The following is a 14,772-nucleotide window of genomic DNA, read 5'->3' on the forward strand; positions in this document are numbered from 1 at the left end:
AGCCTTCTGCCTACAGACAGCCAGGAATGGCTACAAGCTGGATAGAGAACATATCTGTCTCTGGATATACTTTGATATGTACAAGCAGAGGCACTCCTTGGCAGCACGTCTCCTGCAGAGTGAGTAGTTTCTCGTTTTTTCCAGGAGAGATGCTGGAAAGGACATGGATGTGGCTTTCATAAGGCTGACTGAAGTATCTTGGCCCTCTTATGTAGAGCTGATGGTATCATCTGGACTGTGGAAGAGAAGAGGTCTTCTCAAAGGAATTGTCCACCCCAAGGTGCATCTGGGGAAGACTTAAGCCAGAACTAGGCACTGTAAAAGAAATTTTGAAAGAAAGCAGTGCTTTTGTATGCCCCCACACAAAGAAGTCACACTCTGGGCTCACTCCACCATGCCACTTTCAGGTGAGGAGGAGAGAAGGGCATCTGCTGTTAATCAAGATCTCATAACATATCCAAACATCACTCATTTTTTGACCTTTGACACTCTCAGCTTGTAAAATGATGAGTTACATGCCACTGCACAATATGTAAAATTTTTACTTTTTAATAAATTCAATTAGGAAAGCCCTAGTGAAGGGCATGGCTTGGAGGCAACTCTAGCAGCCCAGTTTTACCACAGGAACAGGAAGTCGCCTGCTAAAGTTAAGCATCAATGAAGCCAGTGTACCACCTGTAGCCCTGCAAGTTCAGAAAGCCAGTCCTGTAAAACAAGTGAATCATATGAGGAGAGCCAAGAATTCAAAGTAGGAGGATTTCAGAAAAGGGGTTCAGTATGCTCTTCTTTGCATACAGCGTATTTACAGCATCTTTATAATAGCAAACTGGATTCCCTCAATCTTAGAAAAGTCTTGATACTTGAGATTATGAGGCTTATTGGAGGTACTCTTCTCATTAGAGAGGTAACAAGATTTTTCAGTTAATCTCACTGAGTAAGTTGTCAGTATAAGATACTTAAACAATACGAGGAAGGATCAGTAGTTATCTGTTTACAGATAACTACTATGAAAAAAAAAAGAAAAAGAAGAGAGCAAGGTTTTAGCATCCTTATATTTAAGAGGCAAAAGCTCACCAGCAAAGGAGTTGCTTGCCTTTACATCAATGCTTTGCCATGCCCCTTCGCCACCACACCTCAGCACTAACTCTATCTTTCAGCCTCCTCCATCTCCCTCTATATCCCTTGACCTAAATCCTTTCTGCTCAGGGCTAGATTTTAATTCACTGGGCAGGAACTGGCCTTTATTTCAGATACTGGCAGATACACATGTTTATCACTGATGCAAATTTATAGCCAGCAATGAGAGCTAAAGTTGGCTCCAGTGTAACAGTCTTCAAAACTACACATACCTGAGCATGAAATCCAGGATTAGAGAACCACAGGCTAGGACAATAAAGTATCACTTGCCCAAGCAGTAATAAGCATATTCCATTTCCTGGTCCTTAATCTGCTCTGCTTGAGATGTTTGGTTAGGCCTTCGCTTCTTTACAGTCTCAAATGTTTTCTCCCGATTCTCCCATCAAATTAAAGCTGAAATTGTCATGCAATTGCTGAATCTTTACTTGTCAGTATGACAACATTGGACTTGTTACGTGTTGGCTTGTTATTGCTTACTCTAGACTTTAACTAGCACAAGTCTAGCAAGTGAGACAGGACCAGGTTATTCACTGAAGACATTGTTACCTGTCACTATGCACGTGAATTTAGCATCAGAGTCTTCGGACACAGAACGAGATTTGATAGTGGTTTCAAATAGTGGCTGGGTTTCCTCCGTCAGCTGGGAAATGATTGCGCAGAAGGTGCTCCTGGAAGATTCAAGAAGCATTTCTTAGAGATCAAAGTACTAGAAAGAAATCAAAGGGTTCCCTTCCTCTCATCTCAGAAGCCTGTCTGCGCTGTGTTCTTGTTAGACATGCCCTCCTTACCACCCATCATCCCTACAACAGGTTTTTCACAAGTCAAGTCAAGAGTCATGGTATTTGACTGGTTTTTCATTCCTGAGATGATTCTGTCAATTTAAAGTGTCATTTGGGACACATCTCTTTTGTCTTTGAAGCTATTAGGGTAATGAATGTCAGGAATAATTTTAGTTCTGTATCACATCTGAACATGTCTTTGATCAGCCAGCAGGCTCAAACCATGACACTAACAAAGTAGCTTCTCTCTCCTGGTACTGCACTATCACTTATTCTCTTCACTGAGATTTTATTTTATTTGTGAAGATTTCACATTGCAGTCCCAAGCCAAGTGTGAATCGGATACGGCTCGTAAGTATATGGCCCTTGAGCCTGGCTTGCACCTTTCTGTGCTCAGGAATTACATGATGACTGCTTCACCTCTCACTGCTGCAAGCAGGCATCCACAGTACACATGCCATGAGTCCATGCACTGACCCCCAAGTTCAGGCTGCAAGATCCAAACAGCCAGGACCATCCAAACATCCAGTGCCATCTATGAATCTCATAAAAATTGATCTTAGAGTCTCCAGGTACTTAGATACTATTTGAGGATAGCACTAAATCAGCATACAGTACTGCCAACCCTGTTAGAGTATCACCAAGACAGGCCCCAGAAAATCAGGTCTTTTTTTTTTTTTTTTTTTTTTTTAAGGGGAAAGAATTTAATTCTAACTTCAATCTTCATTTGGATAGTGCTCAGGCGCTCTTGGAAGGGAAGAATTTCTTCTTTCATTTTCTCCTCTGCAATTAAAACACTACATGTTTACACTGGGAGAGAGGATCCCAAGGTCTCAAGTACCAGGACCTTAGGAGAAACAGCAGGTATTGCAATGGAACTGGTAGCTAGCAGCTCTGCTTAAAACACTTTCAGCAGTGGAAGACACATTCCCTAAACATTCAATAGTCATGCAAGAGGTGGAACAAATCCCCAGACCACTCCTGACACAGCACCACTACGAGCAGAAGGGCTCTCAGCGCGTGCTGATGGCTGCGAGGGGGACGCCAGCCTCACAAGCAGCCCCCGGCTCGCAGGCAGGATGCTGGCACTGCTGCTACTCATGCTCTACCTGCTGAGGAAGCACTCTGGTTCAGGAAATACCAAAATCCACGCACTCAGCATGAACCCAGCAAGGTCAGGCACTGCAGCAAGGACTAAGCTGCACACACAGCTGAAGGCACCAGAAGAGCCCCAGCCACAGTAACTGCTTGTTTTATCCATTCAAAAAAAACTTACCTGGGGGCTGCAATGCTACAGTTTTCACTCCGGCTTCCCATCATCCTCAGCTTATGAGAGATGCAGGGAGATGGATCCCTGAGTGACAAAGGGCTGGGGAGCAGCATGAGCTTCACCAGCTCCCAGGCACTTGGCATCGGGGAAGGGAAGAGGATGGAAGATGGGGCTGCCGCAAACTTGACTTATCTACTGAACAAGGGTTATGAGCTATAGCCAAGCAGCTGAGGGACAGAAGGTCAAAAGTAGATGGCATGGCTTGGGCTCCTTTCTGTAGAAATCAGTGGTCCCCAGGAGACAGGTCCTGGCAAAGCACCCATTCTCCCAGCCACATGGCCAGGAAAGGGCTGTGGATACCAATAGCCACCAAAGCAGAGAAACCTTTCCATATGCCAAACCCAGGAGACAAAAAAACTCCCACTTCCAAAGAGCAAGGCAGAAAATCCAGTGCTGAGGCAGTTGTTGGTGAGGTTCTGATGGACCTTTTGTTAAGGTTCCCCAGTCCTAGACCAGTAAATGCCTTACAGATCCACCACACAGTGAAGTCACAACTCCCCAAGCATCAGTGACCATTTCATAACCCAGCAAGAGAGCAGCAAGTTCAGCATCTTCAAAAATAAAAAATAGTGATGTGCACACACATAGTGACACTCAGGACCAAGTTTAATCCCAGCACCACATCACTGCAGTGCTGGGATTAAGCCTGGTCCTTTCAGTGCAAATTCCAGAGCCAGGAGAAATACGCAAAGGCTACTGAATGCTCCAGGAAAGCAGCAGCAGCAGAAGCTGAGGACTCCACAGGCATGGCAGATGAATATGACTAGACTTGCTCAATGCACACTTGGCAGTAAGCCCTGGAAAGTCTCTTTAATCTTTCAAAGAAACCATTGTATTAGTCACAGGCAGGTTTTAGAGACAGCAGCACTGTGGGGCTCTCAGCTGACTCATTCCAGCTGCAATGAGACTTGTCCAATTCAAATTGGTTTCTAAACCAGTAATTCAGAGCATTCAAGAGATCTGATACAAGGCAGCAGTTGCTCTTCCTCTGGGCCTTCCTGAAGGTGCATCTTTGTTGCACAAAAAGCCCTACAGATCAGGAAGAGGACTCCAGCAACTCAGTAGCCTTTTAAAATTAAAGAGGGATTTCCATACAAAAACAGTGTGCAGGAAAAGGAGATTTGAGAAGTGATTTGCTTTTTCTTCATCGTGACGTTTTGGTTAACAATCCCACAGCAACCGAAGTGTTCAGGAGAGGCTTCTCCTTCCACCATCAATCCTCTACGTGCTTCTGCAGCAAACCAGTAATGCCCACTGACTTCAGGATGTGCTTTTGCCAAAGGCAAGGTCCAACCACACAAGTGCACTTTGTGGCAGAGTCCAAATGAAGGAGGATCCTTATGGTAAAGCAAAAGGATGGTGGAAAAGGAGAAAATTTCTTCTTTGAAAGCGTCAGGGCAGGCACATCTAATTTTTGATGTTTCTGTATGGAAGTCTCACTTTAATGTCACTTAATAGTTGAACAAACTGTACACCCATCCTTTGGCTGCAAAAGGTGAATATTTCTTGCACCTTAACACAGGAATTACAATGAACATTCACTTTGCTGTCTGCAGTTCAGGCAAGTATTAAGAATGCAACCATGCAGAATAAGTTTGTTAGATCACCCCAGGGCTCTCTTTAATTAGTACCTAAGCATTACAGATTAATCAGATGCAGTCAGATTCAGCAAAGTGTTTGGTCAGAGAAGTTTAATGCAATGTAGTTTTACCTTCCTAAACTGGAGAGAGAGAATCTGCTGCTTGATAAGCTAAGCAAAAAACAGCATAAAAAACATTAGATAAAGAAGCGTGACAAGGAGCTGAAAAAAACTGTTATACAGAGATATTAAAGTGAGTTGTTTTGCGCAGGTCATAGGTCCTATTAAAAGAAGGTACAGCTGCCTTACTCAGGCCGACTGCCAGGATGAGCAAGCTGCATTGTGAATTGAAGTCAAAGGCTGTAAAAATGAAACAGTCATTAACTACAGAGAATAAGTGTAAGGACATTTATACAAGTAGGTTTCCAAGAAGCAGCACCTGAGCCTTCCATGCACCGTCCACAGCGTTGTGCTCAAAGCAGGCAACTCCACTGGGAAGCTACTCAGTTAAATGGTACTTGAGAGTACAGCTCACTGCATGCCCACGTCTCTGCTGGCAAGGAAGTGGCCCCAGCTTGTCGCCTCTATTTTTCTCAGGACAGAGATACCAGCTTTTTTGAGAAACTGAAAACGCTATGGTCATTATATGCTGCTTTCCAATTTGCCAGCCAAATCACTGGGATTAGGAAAAAAAAAAAAAAAAAAAAAAAAAACCACATACCTGGAACTTTCAGGCATCTACAGTTTATTTACTCTGCAGAAATGCCGTGGTGTAGCATTAATCATTTCAGGGAATAAAAATCAAATACAAATCCTACATGAGAAACCTGGATGACCTACTTACCAGCAGCAGCCCCAGAGGAGCATCTTCAGGGACCCGCATCCACCACGCTGCCATTTTGTGACAGCAGCTCCTGGGGGGCTGTAGGACTCTGAGCAGTCAAGAGGGGTTCATCGGCCTGCCCTGAGCTCATCAACATGGGAATCAGAAGTTCCAACTAAGTAGCTACCAGCTAGCCAGCAGCACGCTACCTCACTGTTACCCAATAGGAGTGTTACGTACACTACAACCTCACCATACAGCCTCAGAGTTGACTGCAGCACAGGCAAGTCACCCTTTGGGATGTAAGAAGTCACACTCCAACACTGGTACATGCAGGTGGATCAAACCTTCTCAGCCTGAGGACAACTACTGAACAATCGAACTTTAGTGCTTTATGATGCTGCTGCAGGAGGAGATGCAGAACTAAGAAGGGCATAAATCTTCAGGTCTTCTACCTACATGACCTCCTCCTAGCTCTGTGCAAGTCCCAGTCATGCAGACCTCAGCATGACACAGAATCTCATCCTAGAAGTGACTATTGAGAGTCTCTGAAAACCGCTACTGCCAGTCCCGTAGCACTTCCACCTGTAGCACTTCTCCTCCACACCCAGAGAGATAAGAATTGAAGAAGTAGTTCTGCAAAGACAGATTAGGTAGAAGTCTGAGACAGCTGCTAAGGAGCAGCTCTAAGCCCAAAAACATGGGGTGGCACTTGCTCTTTTGGCAGCAGCTTCACTCTCTCCACCCCCAGCAGCATGATTTTGATCCCTCCCCAGTGCCAACACTGCTGCTCGCGCAGCGGATCGGGAGCTACCCAGCTGGAAAAGGATCACATAGCAGCCAAAAAAGGCTGATGGTCAGCTACCCAATCCATTTTGCAAGTACTGAGCTGATCCATGGGGGAAGTCCGAAGAACAGCACTTTTGGCTTTCCTGTTGAGCCCTAGCATTCCTTTAAGCCCCAAGCCAGACCTGCCCTTATGTTACCTGCTTTACTGACCAGCACACCCTCATTGCCCCCAGACATCCCGACAGCTTAGGGGAGCTGCAATTCCACTTGAGCTGCTCGCTGCCAGAGGGATCAAGCATCCTACCACCCACAGCCATCCTACCAGTCCCAGGTCACCTCACACCACAACACATTGTCCCCAGTTCATGGGCATACATCCCAGCTTCTTCAACAGTAAAAGAGAGTGTTGCATCTCATTACAAGGGAAACCGTCTCCTTGTGACCTCCAGGAATATGAAGGATACAGGCATCGCTTGAGGAGCCAGAAGGAAAGATCCTAAAATGCCCACTGGAGAGTGTGAGCATAGGCAGAACAATGTTTTAAACATGCTTTATTTGCCTGAGACAAATGGGGACGTGTCTTGTCAGTTAATCACACAAAAGACTAGAGCCAGAATGAAGGGTGCCCCAACCCCTTGTGCTCACATATGTGATCAAGTGGTGAACACAGTTAGCACTTTTAATTCCCAGAGCTGAGCACGCAGCCCAGGCTTTATTCACTGCATGTCCCAGAACATTACACTGAACATTGGACTGCTGATCTCTTGAGGAGCCTTCGTAATATCAAAAGAAAAAAAGCATGCGTTAACTAAAGTTTAACCTCAATATGCTAAGGAACTAAGGAAGGTTTTTTAAACAAACTGGAGATTTAAGCCCAGAGAGAGTAAGATCAAATTCTGAAAGCTGCAGCTACAACAGCCCTGTCTGCAGGCAGCTGGCATTTCACTTCATTTTAATTAAGTTTACAGCATACCCACACAGAGCTGCACCAGCATAACTACATCAGACTCTAAACCAAACCTATTAGCTTGGAAATGTGGAACTCCTGCACAAGGCACGACAGATGCCCCAGCACGCCTAGCCTGATACGCCTTGGGATTGGACCGTCCATATCCTCAGCTCTCCAGAGACTTGTTAGTGTACACAGTATGGGATTCTGCTAATTAAATGCAGCATCTACAGCGGATGTGTATCCTCTGAGCAAGCTCAGGGGCTGATGGATGTAGGCAGCAGCTTACTTTATCCTTGCACATCTAAAGCAGGCAAATCAAGGGCTAAATGTAGAGGAGAAAGGGGATTCTGCATGCTTAGGTCGGAGAGGTCTGCTCCACGCACATCCAACCCCAGTAGGAGGAAATTCTCTGCAGGCATCTCATCTGTGAAGTGAGGGACAGCTTGTTGAAAGCTAGCCCTGACAATACAGGTCTGATTATTCTACTGTTGCACTGACCCATGAGAATTACACCCCTCTGTTGTTCTTCCATGAGAATTCCACCTGCCTCAGCTCTTCTTTAAATTCCATTTGATCAGATCCTTTCAACATTTTTCATCCTCTTAAAGGTTTTAGCCCTTCAACTACTTGTAATTTCCTTTGGAAATGAAGACGGTCTTCCCCTTTTTTCATGCACTTGCCAAATTTCAGTCTGCAAGGGCAGGAGGCAGAACTGTCAACACCATTCATTTCTTAACTTCTTAATCACTAAAAATATCGCTCAAGCTGATGGCCTAGGCTGGTACATCACCCCACCGGGACTGAGAAGTTAATTGCTTTAAAAACATAGATTTTAAATCCTGCATCGTTTCTAATCCCTTTCATGCAGTCACTGCTCGAAATTCTCCTTTATTTCTTCACTCCCAGATAGAGAAGTCATTCTCCTTCCAGCTCAGGGCTCCACATGGAAGCTGACAGGAGTTTAGAAGATGAAATATGCTTTGCATTGGCTCCTTCCTCACATGTCCGAGTGTGTGGACTTGATCTACTTGAGCTGCAACAGTCATTAATATATTTCAGTGCTTTTCCACAGCACGAAAATTGAGCTGCACTAGCTATCCAGTGCAGCAAGTAAACAGAGAAATGCATCAATGACACCAAGTCTGAGACCTCCAAGTTATGCTGCGATGGAAATAGCAGCGCAGAAAAACTCCCCAGAAGAACCCAAGAAGAGGAGAGCAGAACATCCCCAGGACAGAAGGACTGCTCCAACAGTCCTGTGCAGACACTCCCTCCTGCTGCCACTCTGCCCCATGTTATTATTGGGCTTGTTTTGCACATGCAGGCTTCTAAGTATAACGTTCCATCTGAACTTCTCTGCCTCTAAGATTAATACTACCTGAGAAAAACACAAGCCACTCAGAGTACTTTCTTAGCTGTTGGTAGCCACTCATTTCACATTTTTCAAAGCCAGCAATGAAGCCTTCATGTCCATGTGGTTACGCTTAAGGCCTCTTTCCTGCCACGTGTCCTGCTTCTTATCAAGCGCTTCATGCACACATGGAAAAAGTTAGTGTTTCATGTACTGCAGCAGTAATTATCAGCAACCTGGCGATAAAGTAGCTGTGAGTGCTATGGAGCTGCACAAGACACATTGTTATTTTACTGACTGGAAAATAGATCTATTGAGTCTCTACTTGTCAAGGTCACAGAGTAAATTGTTGCTTGGCTAAAGAAGCACAGTATTTTTCTGCAGGTAACTCATGCCAAGCTTAAATGAAGAAGGACTTCCATGCAACAATTCAGAGCTAGAGGCCAGCACAACAGAAAGTGGAAAACAATGTTGCATGCTTCTCCATCAACCATAGGAACACTCAGAGAATGATTCAGATCTTGCACTTTAACTCCCAAGTATAACTGCCTCTACTGTCCCATTAACTAGTCACTAGTTGAAAGACAACGAGGAACGTGGAAGGACAAAGAGCAGAACGAGCGTTGGACAACAAGACATCAAGCTAAGCTGACATCTCTCTGACAACTCATTGTGTGTAGATTTCTGTGACTGTGGGTTGGAGAAGAAACAACATGAAAGTAGGGGTTTTTTGTAACTGCTCTTCTAACTTCCCTCTTTGGGACCAGCTGATGCTATAGGATGTGAGGCACAGTCAGTGGGAGAGAACAGCTTCATTCATCCAAGAGCTTCCTTCCCTAGTTGAGGCAGGAGGAGGATGGAGCACATTTTAATTCTATCTCCTGGAAACTACCTCTGTTCTCAAGGAAACAACACTATTCCCCATTACACAATGAAACATGATATTTAACACTACTCTTGAAGGGCACTGTTTGTCCAGCTCCATGTCCTGATCTTCCACCCTGGGTCATTAGTTCACCTCTACTTGAATTTCAGCAGATATCAACTGGATGCTGTAGAAAGGGTTGAAAAAAAAAAAATTGCAGCTTGGGATAATTATTCGTAGTGTACTACTGACAAGGAGCCCTACTCAAACAGGACACTGTTGCTCATGTAGGTATACCTACAGGAAAAACAAACAAACAAACATCTCTACCCTAGAGAGCCTACGGACTGGAGATCAGCCCATCAGTGCCTTTGCCTTTGTCTTTTAAGTAAGACTGGATGTGCCTCCTTTCAAAATCTGTCAGACAAGATAGATGCACTGAATTCCCTCAGATGCCACAGCTGGTATCTTACTGGGGATTTACACTGGTTACTGCCAAAAGCAAGGTGCTACAAGAAGTTACAGATGCTCAAGTGCTGAGGAGAGAACTCCTCTGAAATAAGAAAGCTAGCCATGCTTTTTGGGAACTAAGCATCCCTGAGTTTACAGCTCATTATTACAGCAAGAGACCTTTTCACCTTCACTTGATATCAAGTGCAAAGCAAGTGATACAAGACTGGGAACTGTTCCCAGCCAGAAAAGCCAGATGCACAGAAAAATCATGGCAGGGCACTCTCCTGAGCTCAGCTGCCACCACAACCAGAAAAAGACATCCAAGAAAAGATCGGTGGCAATGTCACTATGCTCTATAAATATCTGCATACGAAGAAGCTATGACAGTGGAAAGATACTTAAGCAAGGAGGCAGTGCATTAACAAGACCTAGAAGCAGACATCTGCATTAGATGAGAGGTACTGATTGCTTCCAACATAAGAGAAGGCCTTGAACTCAGAAGAAGCATCTTCCATTTCTTTTAACAAAAATTGTATCCTAAGGTATAAGACATTCTCCACAGTCAGCTTGTCCTTACAGAAAGGGAAAGCCTCTTCCTAAAGAACAGTTCCCAAGTGCATAGAAAGTAAATATTCCAAATACTGTCTGATAAAGGGATGGTGTTCTTCACCCTGTGGTGCATCAGGTCAACAGAAGGTATTGGCCCCCTCTGCTCTGGTTTGGCCTCACCTCCAGCACTGCGTACTCTTTTGGGCACTGCAGTATAACAACATAAAGCTATTAGAGAGCATCCAAAGCTATAAAGATGGTGAAGGCTCTAGTGAGCAAAACACACAAGGAGCAGCTGGAGGGTGAGGAGGGGCTAGGGAAAGGCTTTGCTCCAAGCTGCTGAGCTCAGGGAGCCCTGGAACACTGCTCTCAGCCATAGGGTTTGGGTGGTGCTGAGTGGAGACAGGAGGTGGAGCTGACACTCCTTGTGGGTCCTTTCCAACTCAGGATATTCTATGACTTTATGAATATACAGCCATTTTCAACACCCCTTTGTAGCACTGTCCTCAACAATTTCTCTAATGTAAGAAATGGAAAAAAGCACACCCCAGTTTCCAAATTAGTATCCTTCAATATCCACAACATCCCTTTCCTGCTGTAGGCTCAGGGAAAATCAAGAAAGACCATCTATGTTCTCTACACGGTTCATCAATGCATGCATACAGTTGAAATTTCTCCATGAGTTTTCCCAGAAGTGTTCCTAATCTCAGTTTCTTTCCATGAGGATATCCCCTCATGAAGATATCTGTCACGTCACTACTCCTTCTAGTCCTTTCCTTTGAGAAAGAGAGAAGAGAGCAGGTAAGTAATCAGCTAAACACTCTACAAATACATACAGAGACACAGCAATAGATAAACCTGAGAAAAAACACACTTTCTTTGGATTAGAATATCCATTTTTGCTTTCCAACCACAACAGCCTCCCTCTGCAGTTCTGTGTCTGTAACACTTGCCCCATGCTTGCCATCTTCAAAGCCACCGAATTCAAGTACCTCTGCATTAAAAAAAACTGCTGAACATTATCTGCCCGTACACACATCACTCATCTTGCTTTTCCAGCTCTCCCAGGCAAGCTGTCCAGATGTTTCTGGGTTTAATTAAACTCTTAATTGCTTTCTGAAAGTCTCCTTGCTACATCATTCCACTCATCCACTTTCCAGAAGTGTTATGATACATTATTTAATTACAGGACAAAAAGCCCCACTTCATTCAAACCTTTGCCCTGCATCATAGACAGCAACGCAATTTTACTGTTTGTTTCCGCATATCTTCTCTCGAATCTGCACTCAAAGCAGTGCAGGGAACAGGATTTTTATCTCACTTATTCCTTAGAGAACCTGAAAGATGTCCTGAATACAGGGGAAAAGTGAGTTTCGCTATTTAGCAAATCTCTCTTACAACAGAAGGGGCAGCCACTGAAGTTAAACAGCAAAATGAAATCACCTTGTCATACGCTGATAACCAAGCATTTGAATGGATTGAAAAGGGCGTTGTAGGATTTGTGGAAAATGAATTCACTGCCAATTTAAGCGTCGCGATACAGCATCACTTTGTCTGCAAAGGCGTAAGACTCCTACCTTTGAAACAGGAGTGCAGACAACACACAGTGCTAGTGTAGCAAGTTCAAGGTGTTCAGAGCTTGGAGCTTAGGAGACGTGGGCTGGAGACACTGTGCTTAAGACACAGAAGTCACACATCCAGAGGATGCCAGGCTCACTGCATCACATCACTGTGCATCTTTTGCAGTGGCCTTGAGCAAAACTTCTGCAACCTGGGGAGGTCAGCTGAGAACACTGGAAGTACTACTCGACGACTGATGGAGCCTCTTTCATGGCTAAACAGATCAAAGCTGCGATTTGAATGTATTTGGGAGTGAGGGAAATAGGAAGACAAGCTCTAGGCAACCGAAAAGCCTCAGCATCTTATTTATTAAAGATTCTCAATCTGCGATCTCTAGAACAGAAGTGCTGGACTCAACTACAGTTTTCCTTTGCACCACTAAGCACAGTCTGAGGTCACAGATTGGCCATGAGTGCTGTATCTTCATTCTTGGTACCGATGATGCTATGGCGTGCAGCCAGACTGCAGTTAGATCACACACTACGATAGAAGCACAAAGCAACTGAACTAAGGCAACTTAACTTTGGCACTACACAGCTTTAACATCTGACCACCAGGCAGCACATTTCTCTCTCTTCTGGTGCCGTATTTATTTTCACAGATCTCAGCTTCTTTCAGGCCTCAATCCTTGACATGCTGGAAATGGATTATTTATAATTCATCAATAAGGAAAGAGGCACACTCGTTTCAAGGGCTTACAGATTGAAGAGCACTCCTAGAGAATTCAAAGTAATTTAAAAGCTTTCTTTTGAACAACTAGCACTATAACCAACACCTTTGCCTTTCCTGGCATGTTGCCTTGTGTTCACTAACCTCAACCATTCTGAGTTGACAGCATGTTTATCATACCTTGCCCCAGAGAACAAAGCCTCATTCCTACTCCAGACCTCCTGCCTCAGGCCATTTCTAACCCAGGAATGTAGTTCTCGTCACTGCTCAGCCCGTATCTACATTGTAGAAATACCTTTTTGGCAATAAGATAAGGCACTCGCACAGCAGGCCCCTTGCTCAGAGTCTGGTGTAGATAACACAGGCGGCTTCATTGTAGGGAAAGGGCAGAAAGGGCAGGGCAGTATCCTGCAGGCAAGTTTAACTCGAGGATATCGAGGATTAAAAAAAAAAAAAAAAAAAAAAAAAAGACAGAAGCTCGTGTCTGTCAGGATTTCCCAGCAAGACAGTCAGCTTAGCCCTGTTATAAAAAGATGAACGTCGCTGACAGCGTCTGCCCCGGCAACAGCCACAGAAATACCGTCCATCCTCAGGGAAGCAAGGAGCTGGCCCTCCTGCCGAGTACCGGGCTGCCCCGAGAGCCCGAGCACGTCGCCCGGATCCGGCTCGCCTTTAAGGCCCAGAAAGGCGCCCGGCGGCCAGCGGACACGTCACTCGTACCGCTACGCAGCGCTCGCCTTCGGCAAGGACGGAGCCCCGCTGCCAGACGGACGGGCGGCCGCCCGCCCCGCTCGGGATTCCCCGCCGCCCTCCGACGCCCGCCCCGTCCTTGCCGCCGCCCGCTCGGCACGGGGAGCCGCCGTCTCGCACCGCCGCTCCCCGGTCCGCCGCCCCGCCTCACCTGTTCTGGGGCCGGATGCTGAGCAGATAGCTGCGCCGGTCGGGCCGCGAGGCCCAGGCCGCGCTTTCCGCCTCCTCCGCCCCCTCCACGCTGCCCCGCCGCTGGGGCGGCGACGTCCGCCCGTTGCCCGCGTACGAGTCGCTGAGGGCCCGGCGCGGCGAGCCCATGGCGGCGGCCGGGCTGCGGCTGCCCCTGCCCGCCGCGCCGCTGCCGGCCCTGTCAATCATCGCCGGCATTTATAGCCGCCCCGCACATGCCGCTGTCACTCGGCGGTGGGGCCGTGACGCGGCCCGGGCCCGGGGGCCTCCTCGCCGCGGCACGGAGCCCCGGGGGCAGCGGGGAGGTGGGCTCGGCCCGGCCCGGCCCGGCCCGGCCCTGCTCGGCGGCTGTCAGAACACAACGACGCTGAAGCAGGTTTGCTTCGTGATATCCTCCGGGGGCACATCGGGGATTCGGGGCTCCTTGCAGTTCTCTCGAGATGGGCTGTAACATTGCCTTCTGCCCCAGAGGTGCAGCGTTAGAGCTTTGCCTGCAGCGTTATCAGTGCCATTGCACCAGTCACATCCCAGTGTCAGCCCCAGGAGCATTTCTCAGGACCACAGGATCGTTTGAGTTGGAAAGGACCTCTAAAGGTCATGTGGTCCAACTCCCTGCAGTGCACAGGGGCTCCCACAGCACATCAGGTGCTCAGAGCCCCAGCCTGGCTGGGGGTCTGCAGGGATGGGGCACCACCGCCTCTCTGGGCACCCTGTGCCACTGCCCCGCTGCCCTTAGTATCAAAAACTTCTTATATCCAACCTCAATCTGCCCTCTCCTACTTTGAAACCGCTTCCACTCATCCTGTCACAATAGACCCTGATAAACAGTCTGTCTCCTCCTTTCTTACAGCCCCTTTAGATACTTTAGCGACAGGCTGCTCTCAGGTTTCCTTAGAACCTTCTCCAGGCTGAACAGCCCAAACATTTTCCCCCCTTG

General features: G+C 46.5%; 1 protein-coding gene across 3 annotated transcripts in view; it reads right to left on the reverse strand.

Annotated features, from left to right (window-relative positions):
- The window catches only part of ALPK3 (alpha kinase 3), a 30,334-nt gene extending 16,286 nt beyond the window's left edge, over positions 1 to 14,048 (reverse strand). The window contains exons 1-3 of one of the 3 annotated variants that reach the window (XM_085233824.1): positions 13,798 to 14,048; positions 4,958 to 4,996; positions 1,684 to 1,805 (exon numbers count right to left, since the gene is read on the reverse strand). In XM_085233824.1, the coding sequence (XP_085089950.1) occupies positions 1,684 to 1,805; positions 4,958 to 4,996; positions 13,798 to 14,033 (397 nt within the window). In that variant the 5' untranslated portion in view covers positions 14,034 to 14,048. Of the gene's footprint in view, positions 1 to 1,683; positions 1,806 to 3,192; positions 4,908 to 4,957; positions 4,997 to 13,797 lie in introns of those variants that run through there. The other 2 variants (XM_085233825.1, XM_003209294.5) reach the window with 2 other exon arrangements.
- Positions 14,049 to 14,772: the final 724 nt, after the last annotated feature.

The sequence above is a fragment of the Meleagris gallopavo genome, chromosome 12, assembly GCF_905368555.1.
Source record: "Meleagris gallopavo chromosome 12, MGAL_WU_HG_1.1, whole genome shotgun sequence".
In the NCBI taxonomy this organism is placed as follows: Eukaryota; Metazoa; Chordata; class Aves; order Galliformes; family Phasianidae; genus Meleagris; species Meleagris gallopavo.